Genomic DNA, 23,056 nt, shown 5'->3' with positions numbered 1-23,056 from the left:
CGGCCTCCGGCCATCGGCCGGTCGAAACGAACAACGAAACCGAACCCAAGATTCCGCACTAATTGCATTAAAATTCAGCACGATTTGGGTCAAGACGGTGCGAGTGAGACAGCACGGGACAGGACGGGACGGGACGGGACGAGAAAAACGAACGTGCGTCCTGCAAGGAAAAAGGAACTGACCACGGAACCAACGAGCAGTGGCAAACCACCCACCCCACTGGGGGGGGTGAGCCAACAACTAAACTTCGGACGCGGTCTGAATAGTAAACGGGTCCTAGCCCGGAGGGCCTAGTCCGGTTTGCGGGGTCCAAGATAAAAGTCTGGAAAGGTTGCCGGGGAAACACCACACCTACTTCGGGCGGGGGGTTGAGGATTCAAAGCGAGCGCGCGCGCCGTTGATTGGAATCAAACATCGGCAACGGAACCTTCTGGGCAGTGATTTGGTTTGGGAAAAGTTTTCTTTTTTTCCCCGCGTTCGTTTGCTGCGGGATGTGATTTCTTTCCGCACACTTATGGTTGGCACCGTTAATGTGGGCCGCCGTAGTGTTGTAGTTAAATAGTGTTTTTGGCAATTAAAAGAATCGGTACCGTGCGTGACCGTTTCCGTTGCAGTTTGCTTCCAGCTGTAGATAAGAAACCGATTTATGTGGTTGCTGGAACAGTATTATTATGAATAGTTTAATTATAACCTCGTCGGCAATCTTCTATTCTCCGGATCGACTACCTCGTGGTTTGTTGACATGCCTCAAAACCACCGAACAGGGCCCTGCGCCGTTATCGCCGTTGAACGACCAAGGTTCATATCAAAAAAATCCTGTACACCTCTCATTTTAAAGATGTTTTTGTGTAGTATCATACATATTATTCGATTTTGATATTTGCCCTTTATTTGTGGAAATGGCCTCGAAACAAGAGGAGCATCATCTCAAAATGTTGCGCCATCAGTGCGAAAAACTCAATTACTCGCGCGCCAAGTTAGCGAAATTGTTGAATGTGGCCAAATGAACGGTCACTAATGTATTAAAAGTATTCGAAGAACGTTTGACGACAGTCAGAAAGACTGGATCATGTGGAAGTCGGAACCAGGAGACCGCAAAACGACGAAACGGGTGATCATTTGTTTCAAACGGAATCCCAAACTCTCCGTCCGAGATGTCGCAAGCAAACTGGAAGTATCGAGCTAAGGAACGAGCTGATCTACCGTTCTACAAGAAAGTAGTGATTCCAAATCGTTACGACAAGCAAAACATGTCGGCCAGAAAACGATCGCGGAATCTGAGCATAGAGATGCCTACGTCAAGGCAGACTTCAAACAGCTTCCTGGACAGGAGTACTATATGGCAACTGAAAGAGGAAAGGTGGGAGAGATTTGCCAAATAAACGTCTGTTGCCTTTCCTAAAAAAGTACAAGGTACTTTTCTGTTTTGGCTGGATTTAGCATTTTGTAATTATGGGAAAAAGGCCATGGAGTGGTATGCCGCAAACAACGTCCAAGTGGTGTCAAAAAGACATGGACACCTCCACAATACGCTAGAGCTCCGACCAAGCGAAAAATATTGGGCAATCATCAAGCGGAACCTCAAGAAGACTCGTAAAACAGTTGTCAGTGAGATGGAATTCAGAAAAAACTGGCGTTCTGTAGCAGAAAAAGAGATCAACAAAACGGTGCAAAATTTGATGAAAGGAGTAGAACGAAAAGCTCGGCAATTCGCATTCCTTTACACGGATGATTGAATGATATTTTTTTCTCCATATTCTGTTTAAAATGAGCTTTCAAAAGAGACATTACTTGATTTTTTAGTAAAATGTTTGACTGATTTACACTTTTTTTTTGTTTGACCAATTTGTGACAGGCACACCCTTTATGATACAATAAGTTCTGAAGATCCGACAGTAATGCCACTGTTTGACCGGATGACCGGCAATGGTCACTATCGAAGAGTAAATGGCGTAAACTGGAGCAAATAGCTACTTCCGACTACCATTTTGCGTTCTTGGCACAACAAACACAAACACACAAGCTGCACACAACTGATTGCACTCATAGTAAGCCAACTGGCGGCCGCACACAATTTAAACCCAACAAACACACGGCGGGCGAACAACAACAATGTGAATCACCACACGCGCTTAACAACAAACGTCACAACAAATAGCAACAATAGTGCCATGTTTCGGCTCGCGGATCCGCAGGCCAATAATGGGTTTGGGGCGAGCAGGGCGGGGGCGGCATCAAAACAAACGGAAATCCCCGGAAACCACCGCACCAGGGCCCAAAATTCCGTTTCGAGCGCGAATTTGCAAAGTTGATTAGATGTTTAAACATGGCCACGCGTGATAAAATGAAGCGTTCGCGCGCGCACCAAACAATCCGCTCACGGGGCGAAAAAAAATCGAGTACACAACACACCGTTTCGCCACCCACCGTCACCACCCCACCCAAAACGGGGCGGCGGGGGTCGTTGCGCTTCATTTGGCGCTCCACTTTTTATGCTCTCGGGAGCGTGGTGCCATGTTTGCTTTAAAAGGTTTTTTGGGCGGCTTCGCATTTGCCGCCTTTTTTGGCCTCGTGCTCCGGAGTGAACAGCGTTTCGTGTCACCGTGAAGTTTCACACACACGCACACACACACAGGCACGGGGTGTTTGAGCGCCCCATAGAGGATGCCCAGCCAGGGAGCAAGGAGGGGCAAGAATCCAAAGTTTGCGTTGTGCTGGCGCGAGCGCGCTAATACGCCAAGCGCCAAGCGTAGTCATTTCATTAATTGGCGCACGTAAATATTAGCTAATTAATTTGAATATTTCATAAATGCCTCTTACGCCAACGCCGCTCCGGGCGGCCATGTTGGAGCTACACACAGCACCAGGGCGTTCAGATGCGTTCTCCTCGGATTGACAGGGTGGTTTGCCAGCCCAACCACCCGATCGGCCCGGACTGTTTCGCAAACAGTGCATTAGACTCGCACACACACACGCACAAGAGGAACGATTGGTTGGTTAGCTATTGTTGTATGCCCGATATTTATTTCCCCGAGCATAATTAGTTGTACAGGCTCCACGCACCCGAACCGGTTGCCGGAGGTGTTCGGAGTTTTATAAATGTTTGATAGAACCGCGGGCGCAATCAGGAAGTGTGGGCTAGAACCAACAATGTGGTGTGGTTGAAGCGCGTGTTCCGCGCGTTAAAAGCAAATCTATTTTTCATGACCCGGTGGCGGTTAATTTATTGGCAGGTGGTTGGTGCATTGTTGGTGCGACCGCAAACAGACAAACATTCCGGCCATGTGCCAGGTAAACATACGCCCGGAGAGGCAATCAAAATCGGTAAACTTTAAAAACGCACTAGTGGTGAGTTTCGCGGTGGTGAGTTTCTTTGTACGAAACGTGTTTAGTGAATTGAGAATGAATTCGGTTCTAAAATATCAGCTAGTCTCAAAAGTCATCCATTATTTTCACGATAGATGCCTTTAGTGATCGACATCTCGTGAAGTATCGATCGTACAGTTTCAAGTTTAGGCTCATTTTAAAGCTGATGCTTTACACTTTAAAAAATGCTTCCATTGTTTTTCGTTTGTTCCATTCGTTTGTGAGTTACAGGGTAGTAACAATGGAGGTCAACGAAGAGAAAATTCGGTACATTTTACAGTTTTTCTTTGAAAAAGCCGAAACATCAAGCTAGGCCGCTGAAATTTTGCATGGTGTTTGTGCTGCCGATACTTTAACAGGTAGTTAGGTGCAATTTTAGTTCCGTCGACCCGTTTCAGTTATTTTCGATATTAAAGATGCACCTCGCCCAGGCAGACACGTCATCGAAAATGTCGATAAAAACACAGAAATAATCAAAGTTGGTCGGCATGTTAGTAGTCAGAGCATCGGCCGGGAGCTGAAGATTAACCATCAAACAGTTTTAAGGCATTTGCGCAAAGCTGGATCCACAAAGAAGCTCGATGTTTGGGCGCCGCCAAAAGGAATGAAATCGACCCATTTCGTAAACGGATGGGTTCTGGGGATGTGAAATGGGATACATACGTCAATACTGTGTGGAGATGATCGTGGTCTAAGCGTGGTGAAGCAGCTTACAGGGTGGTCAAACCAGGACTTATGGCCAGTAAGGTTCTACTGCGTATATGGTGGGTCTTGAAAAGAACCGTTTATTATGAGTTGCTTCCGTGTTGCCAAACACTAAATTCAGACCTCTACTGTCAACAACTGCACGGTTTGAAGCTAACAATTAACCAGAAACGACTCACCAGAAAGTCCGGGAGCTTGGTTGGGAAACTTTAATGTCGTATAGTCTGGACCTTGCATCAAGCAATTGATACCTTTTTCGTGCATTACAAATTTTCCTGAGTGATTGATTGATTGAAAAATTGAGATCAAGAAAGGATTGTGAAAAAAGATTACTCGAGTTTATCGCCAATAACGACCAATACTTTTATGCGATAGGCGTTCTAAAGCTATTTTTAAAAAGAGTACAACATTTCCAACAAAACGGTGCATATTGGACGTAAATCGGACAATTGAAAGTATCTTAAATAAAGTTTTGAAGTACACGCAAAAATAATGGATGACTTTTTAGACTAGCTCATATAAATCGTCGCCATTACGATCGAGTAGCCATCAGGCAGAACAATTGTTATTGATGGCCAATAGTTAATGGGACTTTTCTTTCGAAATCTGTAACATATTGCATACTTCTCCTCAGACATGTCCTGTGTCAGTAATCGGAATCGGAGAGAACTCACCCGTTGCTCGTTGGTTTGCTTTCCTTTCCGCAGGTTTGGTTCCAGAACCGGAGGGCCAAGTTTCGCAAACAGGAACGGATCGCCCAGCAGAAGGTGTCCAGCAACAACAACAGTAGCAGCAGCAGCAGTAGTAGCAACAACAGCGGCAGCAACAACAACAACAACGGGACCAGCAATGGTAGCACCGGTTCGAGCAATAATCAAGATTCATCGTCCGTGAAGAGCGAGCAGAAGTCGTCGGTGCTGGGCGTCGGCGGTGGCAGCACGACCCCGAAGGACATCAAGCCCCCCGGCTCACCCTGTCTCTCCGTGACCACCCTCAGCACCACGCCCAACTCGAGCGCCTCGTCCCACCACTCGAACGGTGATATCAAACCAATTAATGGTAAGTGTTTTTCACGACCCGCTGCCACCCGCTTGCAGGTCCTGCCAGTGTGTGCGTCCTTTATATTTTTTCTTCTTCTCCGACCCGAAGCGAGAAGACATCTTGGCTGGCTGGCTGGTTGGGTAGTTGGGTAGTGATTGTCACACTTGCTATCTGCGCGCTCGGCCACATTGTCGTACACCCATCCCTGTCACCCACACACGGACACCCACCGCGCTACGCATTATCAATCGGTTAGGGCGTGTGATGAGGACGACAGCGCCATCCTCAGCGCCTCGGCAGGAAAGTGGTCCCATTTGGTTTCGGGCCGGGGCTGTCGTAAATTTTTCATTATAAAAGACACCGGAAGACACCGGGAGCCACAACGGTAAGCCATGCGGCCGCGGTGGGCTGGCCCGAAGGGCGCCTGTCTGTGATGGTGGAAAAACAAATCAAGAGAAAACGCGGCGTGGCATGGTGTGGCTTCGTAGAAAGTTGCCCCAGTTTTTCTCCTCCGCACGCACGTACGCGCGCCGGAACCGGATGTCGGAGAACGGTCTAGGAGTCGGCCATACTCGCTCGGAACGGTTGTAATGCGCACGCGGCACGGCTTGGTAACACGCGTAATGGCGCGCAAGTCATCGACACGTCGGGACGGGAGAAAGGAAGGAATCGCGTCGCGCTCGGCAGCAGGCGCGACATTTTCGAAATAATCTGACATTAATTCGTATAAATGAACGGTGTAACAGGCAATTTTCTTGATTAAACCAATTTAATATATTTTCTTCGCGCAAGCAAAATGGCGCCGGGTGGCCCTCCCTTCGGAGCGGGAAGGGGCCTGATTTGGGTCCACGGTTTGCGCACCAGGCGAGCACCACGTAACAGGTGGTTTTTGCATGTGCACGACACCAATTTCTCACTCACAAGGAGGATTGGGGGACCTCTCCCGCCGGAGGTTGTCTTCGGCGCCATGGTGTGGCAGGTGCATTAGCGTTATGAAGAGCGTTGGCACAAAGGTCCCCGGGTCTCCTTCGGTAACTTTGCTATTTAGCGCTTGGTTCGTTTAATTAAACGAACCAACGAGAATTGTTTTGCACATTGGAGCCTCGTGTCTTAACTCGGATCACCACATGCATAATGGTAATTGCATCTTGTTTATGGTCGGCTATTAGAGGAGTAAAAAAGTAAGGACACGCGCGATCTTTTCAGCGGCCTAATTACGGACTTCCAACAAAATTGATTCGTGCGTAATAAACGCCCAATGGCGTAGAATGCAACATATTTCATCTTCGCCGATTGCCCAGCCCAGAGCTAACGATAAACGATAGTTTATCGTCGCTCTAGCTGGACCCAAACTGTCACCTCGGTTACAGAGTTTGGTAAATCTTTGGCCCGCGCCACCAGGCCGAGAAGAAGTCGTCGGGCGAAGAAGCGCACAGTTCGCCGATGCAAGAAAAGTGGGGCCCAGCAGCACGTTGGCCCTATTTGTTGGGTTTCGTTTTTTTTCTCCCTCCTCCTTCTCCGTGATCCGGCCTTTTTGGGGACGTTTCATGAACACAAGTGGCTCCGGCTTCCAAGTTTTCACTTTATGAATTATAAATTATGGAGTCTGGTGTCCTTGGCTAGCTGGCTGGCTGGTTGGCTGGCTGGCGGGTTGTCTTGCTGCTGCTGTCCTTTTGTGGTACGGGCGGACGAACACTATACGTCGCACTCGGTTCTGGGCTTGGGCTGTGAATCGAGGAACGTGGCATAAGGGTCCCTTCGACATCGTTTCCAGCGATCATCCGTAACTGTCGCGACTCGTTTCCTCGTGTGTCATACGGGACATCGTGCCCTCGTGTGACTAAACGCTGGCAATAGTCTCGTCCCCATCGGTGCCGGTGGCCCCCCGTCCTCGCTATTGGGGCTTTGTTTTCGTATGCTTTATGGGGCTTTTTTGATTTTTTTTGCCCGTTCCTACAAAAAAAGTTCGTAACGAATTCGCTCTAGAGATATAGTGCCAGACAGTGAAGGTGGTTCAGTTTGTCGCATTTATTTGGGGGACAATTCAAGCGGCAAAGTTATGCGATTGCCTACATCTAGTCTAAAGTGTGTGTGTTCCAACTTTCTCTCTCCGGTCCATTTTGTTAATTTATCTATTAGGTGTACTTAATTCTTGCGGTTTTTTTTCGACATTTTTGACCTAACTACAACAAACAAACACATATGACTGTTTGTCTGACTGTATGTATTGTCCGTCGTTAGCTACTACTTTCTCCCATCTTTCAGGTAATTTCCCGATTCCGAACTTCCTATCTTTAGGAGCGATCCACTCGGAGACTCATTTCTCAAATCGTCTACAGCCAAATCGTTATTCATGAAACGGAACAAATACTAGTCCTAAAGAGCAACATCTGGTGAATACGGCGAGGTTGTTACCAGTTCCCATCCGACATTTTCGAGGTAGTTTTGACCGGTTTTGCATGGTCGTATGGTCGAGCGTTGTTCATTTCTAAAAATCAGCTTATCGTGTCTTTTATCCCATTCTCGTCGTTTTATGGCCAAAGGTAACTTTAAACGCATTAGTTGTTGTCGATGGGAATGTTCTTCAATAAATTCATTAGGTTTTGAAAGCTCATATTGCACCACACCTTTCGTATCCCACCAAATGTACAGCATAACCCTTGCAAAGTGAATATTTCGCTTTGGTTACGAGGGACTTGGTACACCAAGTTGTATCCAGGGCTATTTGCGTTTAGGTTTCTTGTAATAACTCACCTTTTCTTCACCAGTAACGATTCGGTACAAGAACCCCTTTCTTTTCAGCCGCACAAGCAAAAATTGGCAAATGGTTTTCCTTCTTTCAATGTCTATTTTTTCAATTTTTGTGGAACCCATAACACATTTTTCTAATCATTCCCAAAGGTTCTTTTTGGACTGTTCAGGTCGCTTTTGGTCTTGCAAGCCAAAATCTGTCAGTAAGAGCAAGTTCACCATAAGCTTCCATTAAGATTTGATGACTTTCGGTAGCAGTTTTCTTCATATTGAAGTAATGAAAAAGTAAAAAACCCCGCAAAAACATTTTACCAGGAACAAAACTTGACATGTTCAAATGCTTAAAAAAGATGTTGTTTTCACTTTAACAAAAAAAACTATACTGCGTAAGATGCATATTTCATAAAGCAATATTGGTTATATTTAGTCAGTAACGTAAAATATTGTAAAACCTATTGTAAAACCGCAAGAATTAAGTTGTACACCTAATAATTCTAATTTCAACACATAAATCTAGTGCCTTACTTACATTTTAACATTTGTGCTTCCGTTTTCTCGTAGGAAAACTGACGGACGATCTGAACGGAAGCAGTCTGCACAATGGGCCGAGCCATCACCATCACCTGGTGGTCAGCAACGGGACGAGCAACAACAACAGCCTGCACCACCTGAACAACAACAACAACATCAGCAGCAACAACAACAATAACAACAGCAAGTGGAGCCCATCGTGCAATCCGCTGGCGCTGCAGAACCAGAAAGCGAACCATCTCAGCATGAACCACAACCTGCAGAACCATCATCACCATGCGGTGGCCGCCCTGTCGTCGCCGTTTTCGTCCCTGCTCGGGGCGGCGGGTGGCGGTGCGGCCGGATATCTGCTGGATCCACTGGGTGGACTCAACAAGACGACCGCGGCCAATCATCTGTTTTAAGGAGCGCTCTCTTAATTGGCCCGGCCTGCCCTGGGGATCCTGGGGTCGTCCGGACGTGTGCCGCGTCGGCATGAAGACCTCGGACGTCACGCCCGCCCCGTCCGCACAGTGTTTGATATGATTTTCTTCTGAGTCACTCGATGTCCGGGCACATGTGTGTGCGTGTGGGGCGTGCTATAAATAGCGGCCCCGGCCGCGCTGTTGGCAGATTAATTGCAGAATAAGAGAGAGGGAGGGTGTCCAACAGCACCACCCTGCTAGCTGGAATGCCCCTGCCCCCGGGGTCCGGTGGACCGTGTCCGGACCAAAAACACAGTAGTCACTTCACGGTGACAGCGTGAACGGCCGTCAGTCTGTCAACGTCAGCGCGCGTTGGTGGCATTAATCAAAACGTGTGCAAAAACCGTGCACAGGAAGTCACCGTGGAAGTGGTGCGCGAGTCAAGCGAGAAGTTTTCCATCGGAAAATATAGAAACGTCCATCCCACGCGGCAGATGCAGACTAGAGCGAGCGAAAGCTACTCGTAGTCAGACAGTCTTTTTTTTGTAGGTTGAGTCATCCTCGATCACGCCAGTACAATAGCAGGAGGAGGAAGAGAAGTAGGAGCATGTAATAATCAATAATCGGATCGGTATACGGAGCACCCCAATTAGCATACGATTAGCATAGGCATGAACCCATAACGACCCGTTGGCCCACTGTGGTTTCGCAGCGTTTTGTAGCATAGGGCGATGTAAAAAGCGTAAACACTGCGATTCGGTTTGGGATGGAACAGCGAAACAGGAAACCGAGGGAGACACAGCTGCAGCCAAAAATTAGATAATACTTCCTTAGCGGACGCACACGAAGAGAGAGACATTCCATATGCCTGTAAATAGTCTACCGAAGAGCGCAACATAGAGAGTCCCCATCGAAACAGTCGAAACTCCCCCAGTGGCTATTTCAACGCTTAGTAGGTCTTAGTCCCGTCCCGGCACGAAAGGAGTCCGTCTCCGGAGTGTGCCCTCGCGGAGCGCGGATTCTCGGATTGGCGCTTTCGCTTGTGAGTGAATTGTGAGCGGCGGCAGAATCCGGCAGCAAACATAAAAGCTAGAGCATAAGAGTAAACCTATTCCGAACTATTCGAACGCATGCACGAAGATATGAGTAAGACCCGTAAGCAGCAGCACATTGTACGATAAGTTGACGCTCTACGAATAAGTGAAATATACTAAGAATCGGAACCAAAAAAAAAACAGAAGACCACAGACACATGTCTTGCCCGTCCATCCGTCCGTCTGTCTGTCTGTCGATCGTCTGGTGAGTCGGCGATCGGCGAATGCCGTTGGAATGCCTTTCTGCCTTCGACCCAGCATAGCAGGGCAACAATGGACGCGTGATGGGGCACGCTAATTTTAAACGACTGGTAACACACGGCCATCATAACACACGGCCAATCGCTAGCGCTATTTTCGGCCGTCCAACTCAAACCGTTCCACCGTCGTTGGCACATTCCATCGATGACGAAAGTCCGAGGGATTCCGCACATTCGATCACGCTGAGTGCGCTCATTAGCATTGCCGGAGCATTGCGAGGAGCGTTGGCCTCAGTACGTACGGGAAGTTCATCGGCACCATGGTGCGCTTCAGCTGACGATGACGATTGTCGGTGGTGACACTGAAATTGTTGCCTTCAATCGGGCGGATCGAGCCGGCGAGGGGATCCTTGGGCCTTGGGTGTGCTACCTGTTTCCGAATTGGCACACGGCATCGCTAAATTTAGCCCCGTTACAGTGATCATTTCTCCACTCGACGCGCCATGCGGGTCACCAGGAATCAGGGACCAAAAATACACTCCGGACGGGAAATGGCCACACGGGTTTTCCACCGTACTCTTAACTTGTCTTGATCGCATCGACCCCGATCCGCATTCGCATCCGTTCGATCCGCGCACAATAAAACCGAAATGAAGGAGGCACATTGGCGTCCACGCTTTGCCGGTGGCCATCATCAAACGGCGTGGAAAAAAAGCACGAGGAAAATGAAAACAAACGACAAGCGTTTAAACGGAAACGCTGGGAAATAGCCCGGGGGGCGGAAAAACAAGGTTCACGATCATCTTGCGACATCGAGTGGCTGCTGCTAACCTTGGAGGGACGCGCAAAGAACCTTCAAACTATTGGCCACTTCCACTTGGCGGCCTGGTGTTCTCCGGCCCGGTCCGGGTTCTATAATTAAATCCCACAGAAGCACAGATGGAAAGAAGCTGTTGTCGGTACAATCGAAAACGGTGGTCAGGTTAGCAATCATACTTCGAGAACACTGACTCATTGCCACCGGGTTCTGACCGCGAAGCATATCAAAACTTGATGGTCGACGATGACGGGTTCGAGGTGCATCAATCAACCACCCGCGGGCCCGCGGGTGTTTCTGTTTACCCACTGCCCCCGAGTGGTTTGCAAATGGTTTAAATCGCGTTTCTTTCCAAAATGGCCACATCTTTCAAAGGTTCGCTGGAAGCGTAAACATTGTAGCTGGAAGCTGGCAAAAAAGCGATCCTTCTCCGCGTCGTTAACACATCTCAGTGTGAGCAGTGCGCGAGTGCGGCCCGGGGTCAGAATGCTTGCACCGTTGCACTATGGCGAAAAGGCGGTCATAAGTCAACTTAAAAACTGTTATAGTTATATTAGCCTAAAATAGATAAGTTATCTTTGGCAAATCCGAATTTTTAGCCCTCCATGTTGCACAGATTGCGAGAAATCATTTGTCAAAGTCGAAAAAGTGATAAAAATGGTTCTTTAAAACCAACTTTTATCAGATACTTTAACGCGATCGTTAGCAAAGTTCTGCAACGGTAATATGCCTATATTATACATCATTCGAAAGGTAATGAATCTTTCTTTCATATGAAATAATCAAACGTTTACGTTTTGCATTGCTAGTACATTATTATCAAATTCCCGATATATAAAAAATTAGGAAAAAATACAGTTTTTCAACTTTGGTAATGCAGCAAATTTTTGGCGGGTTTGTCGCAACTAAACTAGTCATTACAATGAAAGTTTAAGTAATTTTAAACTATTTTCAGTGTGTTTTGCGGGCCAATTCATCCGCTAGGCTTATTTTAAGAAAATAATTCGGGATGGATATGGAGGCGCCTGGTCTCTGGTTGCAGAATATTACGCATTATCCATTGAAACATGTTGGTGCAATACAGATTGCATAACCCAGGCGTTTAGATTGTGCATTAAAAGATTTTAGTGTCATTTAAATTGCATAGCTCAGGCGTTTAAAACCCTTAAAATAACGAAAAAGCTAATTTAATATACTTGAACGCGTGCATTACACATAAAAAGTTGAATTTCATCAAAACACATGCAAAAAAACAAAAACGTTGTAAAAAGTCCATAGATTCTTCCTAAAAACAAATATGTCCGCCTTTCCCATACAAATTCCCTACTGTGCGTTGAGTTGCATCCAGCATCGAAAGATGTTGAGGATTGCATCGACTCGGTATCGGGGTTTTGATATCCTATAGGTCGACCGGCGATATGCAACCGGAAACCGAATATTTACGCTTACGCGAGCTGTTTATTGAGTTGAGCGCTGCAAATCCGGGCAACAGTCGGTCCGAGCTTCATTGAGCAAATTACAGCGCTTCGGTTTCGGACTTCGGACGCTCAATCAATTAGCTTCTGGCGGACGCCAGGGAGTGTTGGTTACGTCAAGCGAGGCCCCGCGGCGATCGCATCCATCTTCCATAACGATCCCGCCAGGGGCCGCCTTTTATCTGAAGTATCGGAGCTCGATCGGGTGCGTCTTCTAGCAAGGCATTCCATTAGGAAAACCATCAGGAAAAAGAGGATCGCAGCGCACACGCAGTCGAAAGTCGGCGAAAAATCTGTCGTTTGGACGGAAATAAATTACTCAACCCCCCGGGTGGAGTTCACGAGGACCATTTTCCGGACCGGGATTCCGGGCCGCGAACGTTCTCGAAATAATGATGTGTGTTTTATTGTAAACACGTCATGGCGGTGGCGGCGGCGAATCTCTTGGTTGCCCCGCTGCGCACGATATGGACACATCGACGGGGGGGGGGATCGTTCTTTCCTGGTTCCAATTTTTCACCCCCCTCCCCCTTCCACCGGGGTGTCGAATTTCGGAAAAACAAAAGCCGCATCGTGTCCAACGCGTCACCCAGCGCGTGTGTGTGCTTTGCGCAAACGCGGCCGCTGTTTTTCCATTCCACGAGGAACGGCTCCTGCGCATGCCCCCGGGGGGCGGACGATCGGTTTGGGAGCCGTTTAAAAGCAATCCCTCGGAGGCCAGCGATCGTCAGTATTCGAGCAGCAGCACCCTGGGAGCGTCAGTTTCAGTGCCAAATCAACCGAAAACCAACAACCGCAAGCAGCAATGGCTTTGGAGCGTCAAGTTCGCATGAAGGTTGGAATCCTTGCGCACAGTGAATTTGGTGTGCTCGTGACGTGACTAACGTGTGAGTGTTTTTTTTTTGTTATTTCCACGCCACAGATCGCTGGCAAGCGCGACCTGGAGAAGGATAAGGAAGCCCAGTACTGGGTTGAGGAGGTGCTGGGCGAGAAGTTCCCGGCCGGCGTCCTGTACGAGGATGCGCTGCGCGATGGGCTGATCCTGTGCAAGCTGATCAACAAGCTGCAACCGGGTGCGGTCCCGAAGATCAACACGTCCGGCGGCCAGTTCAAGATGATGGAGAACATCAACATGTTCCAGCAGGCGCTGAAGAAGTACGGCGTCCCGGATCTGGACGTGTTCCAGACGGTCGACCTGTACGAGAAGAAGGACATCGCGCAGGTTACGAGCACGATTTTCGCCCTCGGCCGTGCGGTAAGTAACTTGTGTCCCGGGAGTTCCAGCTCAAGCGGTGTACTAACTTCCAGCTTCGAACTCTGACCCAACAGTGCTACAAACACGCGGATTTCAAGGGACCATTCCTGGGTCCGAAGCCAGCCGACGAGTGCAAGCGGAACTTCACCGAGGAGCAGCTAAACGCGGGCCAGGCCATCATCGGGCTGCAGGCCGGCACCAACAAGGGCGCGACGCAGGCGGGGCAGAACATTGGCGCCGGACGTAAAATCATTCTCGGAAAGTAAAATCGCCACCCGCCGCCGCCGTTGCCAGGCTGAATGTACGTGTACAAAAAATCGAATCACACACACACACACATCGCGCATAACACAGCACACGCTCCTCCCAGTATAGAGGTCCCCCCTTTAGAGAGCCAGTCCCTAGGGACACACACACACACACACTTCTACATTTATGTTAGATAGAGGTGAGCGAGAGAGAGAGAGAGCGATGGTAGGAGAAACAATTTGTAAGATATTGTCGGCCAAAAGGGAGTCAGCAAAGGGTGGCCGGAATGGTCTCTGGCCTCTCGAAGCAACGACTGTTGGAGCAACGACTGTTGGAGCAACGACTACCTGACACCTGAAGGAGATTGTAGGAGCTTTTCCGTGCCGTTCGTCCGTCTTTGGTGAACGCCGATTGAGTGAGGGCACCAAAATTCGTTGATAACTTATTTGTAATAAAATTAATAATATTTCTATAAAAAAATCACCACACCCCACGACGTCCATGTCTGTGAAATTCCTACTCCGATGAAGATCTCGCACGATCGGCAGGGCCGACTCCGTGGTGACCTATTGCATCATTTGAGACGTCCCACGCGCGCGCCGATGTGTGTTGCTTCTCGACCGAGGACCAGCCCGAGGACTTCACCGTTGACAGCTAATAAAAATCGTCTCCACGCTCGCCGATGGGGAGCATGTTTCGCAATGTGTTCAACGCGCGATCGCGTGCGCTAGAGCAAGAGACACATCGGGCAGAGCGAAAGGTCGAGAACTTTCCAGTCCATTAACCAACCGGGACCGGCGGGAGCTGGTGCGCTCCACCACCGGTTTTGTAAGAGGATATTTTCCACTCGTGGCAATCGCTGCCAGTTGTTGTTTGTTTTTCCTCTGCCACGTTCCGCGGTTTTGGAGGCCACGCCACTGAGCGCTGCGTGGCCGAGCAGACCTTCGCGCTAATTTTGTGTGCCCCTGCCGCAGTAGATTCGAAACCTGCGATTGGTTGTAACAGAAACGTATTAAGGGGGCAGGTTTTTCGGGCGAAATGAGAAATGAAACTCACAAGATCACATGCCGGGCGCAGATTGTGAAGATTTATTTACGTTACCCTTTTCGCCGATTCGCACAATCGATTTTTATAACCCGCTCGCCGGCCTGATGTTTAGCTGATCGCTGGTTTTTGTTTACACAGCTTTGGTGTACAGTTTTGAAGGAAAATATGGCCCGTGTGTCTCGGTTGCAGCACGCAACCGATGTGAACGCCCTCTGCAGGGAAACTGTTGCACCTTCGCAACAACGAACGCTCGCTTTTCCGACAGAGAGCAGGAAAATTTGGCAGGGAAAATTGTGTGCCGCTCACAATTTGAATTGTTTTAAAATGAAAGCAACTGTGAAATTTGAAATGTTTTAAACGTCGTGTAATTACCAGGGGTGTGCGTTGAGAACCGAACTGTTAAAAAGAAGGCTTTACCTGTCGATTGGAACTTCTCAATTTAGCGGTTCATTCTTTGTTTTGACATCAGGTAAATGAGTCTAGGTCGAAATATAAATTATTTCGGTGTGTAACCCATCATTTAAAGGGTTAAACTATGTCAACATTTGTGCCTGAAAACGACGTTTTGCGGCGATTATTATTTTTCTGCTTCTCTTGAAGAAAACTGCTTCGGAATCACACCAAATGCTTGTCGGGACTTGTGTTTGGAAGATAGCAGTGCTTTGAGTGGTTTAAAAAATTTGAAAATGGCGATTTTGACTTTAAAAAAAAGCGTCCAAGGACTCCAAAAAACGGACTTTCTGATGGGACAGAAAGGTGTGGTGTTCCACAAGCTCCTAAAACCTGATGAAAACGTCAATTCCGATCGCTACTGATACTGATGACCAATTTGAACCATGCATTTGATCGAAAAACGACCAAAATGCAATTCTAGAGTTTTTTAATGGAGGCGCCTAGTCCCTCATGGCCAAGCGCTTCCAAGTCCCAAAAAGCAAAACAGTTTCAGGAAACTATCAAATCACTTGGATGAGAGCTGCTATCCGTCCCCGCGTTATTCACCAGACTTGGCTCTTTCCGAATATCATTCTTTTTCATCGATGGGACACGTATTGACTGAGCTTCGTTTTTCTACGAGGAAGTCGAAATAGGATGACTAATTAGTTTACTTAAAAAGTCGAAGAATTCTTTCGACTGGGAATCCATGTTTTAGCAGAGAGATAGGGGATTTGTATAGCTAGCGACGGCACATACTTTGAATAAAATAGAAAATTAAATTTAAATTTTATAAACATTTGTTGTGTGTTAAAAAACGTTCGGTTCTCAACGCACACCTCTGGTATTTAGCGCTTTGAACTGTTTTGTTGCGGCATTTTTAGGTGTTGATGTTGCTACACTTCGTTTTTGTTAATTTAAGTACCAGCTTTCAAGTAAGTTAAGCAAGGTTGAGCTCATAAAGCTAGAATAACTTTGAAACATCATACCTATTAAGTATTCGCCATCCTATCGTCACGAATTTATTCATAATCAACAGTCGAAGGGGCGTTTTATCAAATGAAATTAAATGCTCAAGTGAGTAAAACTCAAATATGTATTGTATTCAAAATAGAAATGCTTTCAAACGCTCAACCAAACATTCGTTGCACATTCGCAGTCTGATAAAAACCAGGAAATACATTTCAGCACATTTCAATCGATCATTTTCTAAACATTTCCAGCTATTTTGGAGTTTCTCAGGAGTTCATCCGTCCGTCCATTTTCTCACCTGCGAATTTACGTAACCGAGGGCCATGAAATAATTCACCACGAATAATCCCCGATGGGTAGCCCCATCGGAATGCACCGGTTTTTCACCTTCCAACAGCGGCCGAGAGCGAGAGAGAGCGACACGTTTAACCCGGCTGAGAAAACGAGAACGGGGCCTTGGCGCAACGCTTATTAGCAAAGTAAACATCATCAGTGCAGACTAAATACCCTTTGCGTAACCTTACGGACAAATAAGGCTGACACTGTGCAGTGACCGAGAGACCGATCAGGTGCCACCCACCAGAGCGATACGGAGCGGGCTTTAAATTAACAAAAAGAAAAGGAATCGAAAATGAAAACGAGAAAACTCTACGATGCCCCATCGGCTAAATATAGCAGCATATCGTCATTTTTGTGTACGCCCGAAAATAGATTCCCTCCTCGATGGAGTGTCATTCGAGTGTCAGGAGTCGGAGGACGCAAGGTGTGGTCCGTTCCACCTTTTCGGCCCTGATGTAAGCCCCGCCTCAGCATGACGATGATACCTGTGTGGTGCCGGGGAAATTATAACTTACCGTCCAAATACCGGAGGCTAATGGCAGAACGAAGGAACATTCCTGAGCCGCACTGCGCACGTTTTCCACTCTTGCACTCCCGCTCTTCCGGCTTGGGCAACCGATTTTATGACCAACGCCAAGGACCCTCAAGCAGCACAATCAGACTGACCGTCGGTCTTCTTTTCTTGGCACACCGAGCGAGCCCGTTTTTGTTCTCAACCAACTCAGACCAGCATGCGCGGTGTCATTTTCATTTACAACGTCACACAGTAAAACACACGCGCTGGGGTGGACCTCTGAGCCTCTGGGGACCACGCTGACACCGCAGCGGCAGCGGTGTGGCTGACGTGGAGCACGAGGCGTGCGTGGGATTGCCGTGAGCAATGAAAACATTTCTTTGTCGCCCGTGACTCACCACGAATCCCGTGCCCGTCGGTGGCCGCCTTCCTTCGTCGTGAGGACCATTTCCACGTGCCATAACCGTGCGCCAGGCCGATGGCGGTTTCGGCGCGCGGCTGAGAGCGAAAGTATTATTAGTTTGTTAACAATCGCGCAGGGAAGCGTGGACGAACGTGGACTGGGCAGGTCATGTTTCGGCACTTTATTATGCCCCCGGCGATGATTTCGGGGTGTTTGATTGATATTACAGCACATTTTGAATGCGGCCATTAATGTAGTAATCATAGCACAGTATTTTCAAATATTTCAAAACCGATGCTCATCCATCGCAAGACTGAAGAAGTGTTGGTCAAATCGGCGGTGACGTTTATTTGGTGGCGTTGAAGACAGATCCTTCTCTCTATTACAAATACTGTTGTGATCCAAAAACATACATTTTGAATGGGATTGGGATCTTGGCAACTTTACAATTACAGTTGCAACATTCAACTCGGCAGGTTAGTAAGCCTCAGTGAAAGCCCTTTCAATTTCGAACTCAAGAACGGCTGAACCGATTTTGTCTAAAAATGGTGGGGAGGTAGCTTAGAACCAGGACAGGGACATACAATAACATTTTTATGTCACCGAAGTCACTATAAAACGTGATATAACAAAAACGCATCTGACATCGATTAATGGTTTACCGATAACTGATCCCCGCAATTTGGTTCCATGACAATTGATCCCAGTAACCATAGACAAAATTATGTTTACCTGTCATTTTTATAACTGTGAATATTGAATTAAAAATTTTGTCAGAAATCAATAATCATCAGTAATTTATATTCTCTTTAAACATCGCGACGAAGACTGTAGAATTTTTCGATCGGACGGACGGGAACTCTGTTCTTGCCACCCAATGGGTGTGTCACTCACCGTCGCTCCGCACTTCCTTCTGGTGGGAAGGATGGAGCTGGCTCCGCTGCTGCGAGGAGCTGGAACGGATGTACGCAGGTACGCAGGAATCGGAAATAAATTGGCCACCGAAAGAAATCGGGGAGGAAATTAAGGTAAAACTCGTAGCAATGCACGAAAGAAAATCAGTTTTCGTCGAAAGCTTCAGGGAAAACATTTGGGAAAACGCTACTCGCACCTTTCTTCTCGATCTTACGTAGAGGTTTCTCGCATGCAGCGCCACTTCTTAGCCATTCCAGTGTCTTGTGTGGTCATTTTTTTAATCGCAAAAATCCGAAACGTGCAATATTGAATGCAACATTGCGTACTACATTTGGCATCTTACAACTTGCATGCGATGTTGCGTGCAATACTCAACAGTTAACTTAATCTAACTTAACAAGATTATCTTAATCATTATGTGGCATTTCCTCCATTTCAGAATAGCCTTATCCCGGGCTAACTCGGCTACAGTATGTGGGGTTGTTTTCGAACAAATAGAACCATGCAATGGAATTCTGCAGGTGCAGGAGAAATGTTCTGGTGAATGTTTGAAACTCTCCACCACCACTCCAATACAATACAATACCTCCAAAATAAAATCTAGGATAATTCCAGCAAAACTCTGATAGTTTTTAAGCAATTTAAGCCAAATTCAGCTGGTGCAAGTTTTGACATTTATCCAATGGGAAGCGAAAAGGGAAACCGATCGGATACGTCACCAGTCTGAAACGCCGGATCTTCGACAAATGAGAATGAAATGAGGCGTGGCGACGCACGCCTGGAACAGCTAGTATCTTAATATAGGCTACGTTGCCCGTTGGCTGTTTGCTGTAATAAATGGACATAATTTTTTTTTTTAATTAAATTTGATCTTTATTATACTTTATTTATATGATCTCTATTTGATATTATATAAATGTTTGGTTATATTAGGTTACAGAGATATTCCACATTGGGATTGCAGCTATTTATTAATTCTAAGGTAACAAAAGGATTGAAATGAACATGTTTTCGATTAAAATCTATTTAAATTATATGTTACATGAAATGGACATAAATAAACATAATGATTTAGTTTATTTAGTGACTTCCTTCTGTCATCTTATTGAGCCAAACTATTCCACTAAAGTCACAAAACGTTTATCAATGTTCGTGAATAGAAAGATCGCAAAGGGTTTGCTAATTGGTAGGTCCATCCAAAAGTCCACCCTATTCTATTTATGTAAACGAATAGTTTATGATCATACTTTTTAACCACAACACCAGTGGAGGAGTTCCACAATCTACCTGTGAAACGGAATTCTTTCCTGCCGTGCTACTCTCGATTGCGCCATTATTCTCCTGCCGTGCCGTAGAATCTGCAGCCACTTGTCCCGTACACTACTAATTGGCATCATACTATTTACGTGGGTTTTTATTTATAATATCATTCTAATAATACCCGGCCAATAAGTGCACATTCGCGATGCGCAACATTATTTTTAAACCCATTATCCTGCCGGAGTGGCCCAACGGTGGACGCGACGCTACCGGCCATCATCTGTTGTTGTCCGTTCGCTCGTAAGGCCGCATCTTTGTGGATGTTTCTTCTCGTTTGACCAACTCGGCACCAAAGGCGTGAATCATCACGTCGAAGCATGACTGATCGCCGCACTGCGACCAATATGGAGCCGTGACCGATCGTCTTCATGCGCGATCCTGCCGTGTGGTGACGGATGCGGACCAGACCCGTTCCCGGCCCGGCCCGGGAGGACTAGACTCCGTCGAAATGGTCGCTTCCGTCATCGAGCGAACCGTTGGCCGGTCGGTCGGTCGGTTTAATTGGCCGCTTGGGTGGAAATGTTTATGGGACGTTTTGTTTCAACGGCATCGTTCGGGGGATATTTTAATGTCTCCTTAGCGTGGGAAACCATTTTGTAGATGGCGCGCGCGCGAGTGTTGCGACCATTACGACTACATTCCATACCGGCCAGGCAAGCCAATCCCGGATTGCACAATCCCGAGATGGCATCACCTTTTGGCAGGACGGCTGTCGGCCCAAGGGGGCCCAGCCCAAAACCCACCTTTCCAGGGGCCCTTTCGTCAACCGCTTGCGATCAAGATGGATCGCCGGGGTGAAAAATACATATTAATGCGTGGCGATTTTTCTTTCACCCAACCACCGGCCACTGGCTGGCGTGTGGCCGGCCTGGCGAAGGGATCATGTAGCACGGCACGCTGGCGGACGGTCGGCCGTCCGTCGACGGCGTTTGACGAAGAATTTTCTCCTGCGGATCTATTTCTGGCAGATGAGGCCGGAGATGTATTTTTAGTGGAGCTCCAATTTTTTCGAGCTCCTCACCACTACCTCGATGGCGACCGGCTTGGCGCGGCTTAGACTTTTCGATCGCAGGCGAAGCCGGTTTTTCCATCCAAAAAAGCGTAACGAGGTGGAAAAGCCGTAGCCGCCGTAGGACGCCTTTCACCTGTCACCGCGGGCCCGTGCTTGTGTTCCGGGCCATCGCGCCACGCAAAGGATAGTTTTCCCAAGATTTTCAACGTTGATTTTCTTTTGCGCTTTTTGTGTGAAAACGAATTCATCTCCGGTTTTTGCTCGACTCGCGATCATTACACCAAATTTCCGACCAAATACCGACCTAATTGGGAAACGCAAACGGACCCGTCTAGGGTTTCCCGCATTCGGCCGGGCTCGTGCTATCTGTTTGTTCGCGGAACAATAATCATTGTGCAATCCGGTGCCTTCGGACGTTAATCGTGTTTTATCGATTGTTATGATCTGTGAAACGTTTTCGGTCCGGAGTCCGGCGTTCGGCGTTCGTAGCCCGGCAGGTTCTCCTAGTCCAGTCCCTGCGGGGGTGGGGTGGTAGATTAAAATAGAAAATGGTTCTCCTCCAGCGCTGCACGCCACATGCTTGCTAATGGCGGTTAGCCGCTCGAGCGGTTAGGCGGCTAGTGCTGCCGACGAAGAAATCCAGATACTTGCCGGCCGTAAGCCGGGCCGAATATCGGCGCACTCCGGCTCCCGTTATTTACCTTTTCCACAAGTCGAAAGTGCCTCGTCGTCGTCGTCGTCGCCGCAAGGTGTTGCCGCTGGTTTGGGGTCGCCATGTGGCACTAAAAATAGCGCTATGCACACGAAAATTTGGCCGGCCCACCGAAAGGTGTACCGAAAAATTTTTCTCCTCACCGATCGCGCTGCACAATCCAAACCCGGTTAGTGCCGCCAGCTTTTTCCGGACCGACCGGCAGCCCGACAGGCAATCGCCTGCGCGTCGCGCCGTGTGTTAGAAATAGCACCGGTGTGCGCGCAGCCCGTCCGGAGGGATGTGTCGAGATATAGAAAACATTCTTCACCCGTTTCTAGGCGTGTGATTCACGCGTCCCGAATTCGGATGCCTCGCTTGCGAGGCGCGCATTTATGATGGGTGAGCACCCGCGTTTTCTAATGGCCGCCTCTCCTCGCTGGTGTCCACCGTTTTAATAACGCTGTCCGTTGTTTGCATTATGCACGTCCCCACGCCGGGGTCCTAAATGTGCATGCGGCTCTCGGGGTCCCGGGGAACGCCTACGGTACCGTCCCACTGGCTGAGTGCTGGCTGGGGGTTGTCATATTTGACCTCGTACTCCGGCGCCGCCGCAGAGCCGCAGCAGCAGAATGGATGACGATAATTGATGAGATTTAAAATGTTCCACGCCGCGAAGAGTAATTACTTGCCGCTGGGCCTGCTGGGCCGGGTCACGATATCGAGTTGCCAAAAAACAGAACGCCGGTACCGTCGGTGACATACCGAAGAATCGATTATAATACTTTGTTGGGTAATGCTTAATGCCTCTGGTCTGGTTAAGTTACTTGCACCGCCGTCGAGTTTTGCGCGAGAGACCGCCGTAAGCAAACATAATTAAAATTCCATCCACCAACCGACCGACCGAAGCAAATGGCAAAGGTGCAACACACGCGAGTCACCGTTGCTTGCTTTGAAGGACCAGCAAAAGTCCAACCAAGTAATACCAGAACATTCTTTTCAATATCTTGTGATTTTTTAGATAATTTTAATGAATCGTCGAACCTCAAACACGCGAAGGTAAAAGTGGATCAAAATTAATAAAATAACAGGGTAACATAGGTTGATATTCTGTGTATAGGCAATCTGCGTGATAAGTTTCGAATTTAATTCGCATTATTCCCCTATCAAACTCCACATCATTTATGAAAATATCTTTCTCAGAAGTGCGCTCCAAATAGTTTTGTAATTTTGTTCTCCATAATCATCGCGTCGGAAATCCTCGGACCCGCACTTCCAGCATAGTTTTGCGTTGGGCAAAAAAAAGCAAAACCAAATTCGAAAATAGCATTAAGACGTCTGGAGGTCGGGCAAACTAATAAAAATCGACTCAACAGGGCAGAACAAGCTGCGCGAAACGATCACCTCCGGGACGGCAAATCAAACTCTCAGCGCCATAACCAACCAACCATCACCACCATTGAGTAATGGCCCCCTCCCTTTCCTTCGGTGATGTGATATTAAGCATATGTACCACCGAGGGG

At 47.7% G+C, this 23,056-nt stretch overlaps 2 protein-coding genes and 1 long non-coding RNA gene across 3 annotated transcripts in view; 2 read left to right on the top strand and 1 right to left on the bottom strand.

The window, feature by feature from the left end:
- Window positions 1-8,798, top strand: part of LOC128278786 (paired mesoderm homeobox protein 2-like) — a 28,890-nt gene extending 20,092 nt beyond the window's left edge. Inside the window, exons 3-6 of the mRNA XM_053017515.1 lie at window positions 4,779-4,838; window positions 4,968-5,130; window positions 8,425-8,492; window positions 8,616-8,798. Of these exons, the coding sequence (XP_052873475.1) occupies window positions 4,779-4,838; window positions 4,968-5,130; window positions 8,425-8,492; window positions 8,616-8,798 (474 nt within the window). The remainder of the gene's footprint in view (window positions 1-4,778; window positions 4,839-4,967; window positions 5,131-8,424; window positions 8,493-8,615) is intronic.
- A 4,327-nt stretch (window positions 8,799-13,125) lies between these two features.
- On the top strand, window positions 13,126-14,212 carry LOC128274919 (muscle-specific protein 20). Its single transcript, XM_053013269.1, has 3 exons — window positions 13,126-13,219; window positions 13,307-13,639; window positions 13,714-14,212. Exons 1-3 carry the CDS (start codon window positions 13,190-13,192, stop codon window positions 13,903-13,905), a joined length of 555 nt encoding a protein of 184 aa, XP_052869229.1. The 5' UTR covers window positions 13,126-13,189; the 3' UTR covers window positions 13,906-14,212.
- A 2,248-nt stretch (window positions 14,213-16,460) lies between these two features.
- Window positions 16,461-17,323, bottom strand: LOC128268504 (uncharacterized). The gene is made up of 3 exons (XR_008269147.1): window positions 17,194-17,323; window positions 16,727-16,938; window positions 16,461-16,637 (listed from the first exon to the last, which is right to left on the bottom strand). It is a non-coding gene; the product is annotated as an uncharacterized LOC128268504 (long non-coding RNA).
- Between the last annotated feature and the right edge of the window lie 5,733 nt (window positions 17,324-23,056).

Source organism: Anopheles cruzii, chromosome 2 (assembly GCF_943734635.1).
Source record: "Anopheles cruzii chromosome 2, idAnoCruzAS_RS32_06, whole genome shotgun sequence".
Lineage (NCBI taxonomy): Eukaryota > Metazoa > Arthropoda > Insecta > Diptera > Culicidae > Anopheles > Anopheles cruzii.
This window is presented reverse-complemented; position numbering and strand designations above follow the sequence as displayed.

Excerpts from the sequence above, each read along its gene's own strand:
- LOC128274919 (XM_053013269.1), top strand. The coding sequence starts at position 13,190 with ATGGCTTTGGAGCGTCAAGTTCGCATGAAG. Across the intron at positions 13,220-13,306 it reads AGCGTCAAGTTCGCATGAAG|ATCGCTGGCAAGCGCGACCT; the intron begins GTTGGAATCCTT and ends TCCACGCCACAG. Across the intron at positions 13,640-13,713 it reads TTTTCGCCCTCGGCCGTGCG|TGCTACAAACACGCGGATTT; the intron begins GTAAGTAACTTG and ends CTGACCCAACAG.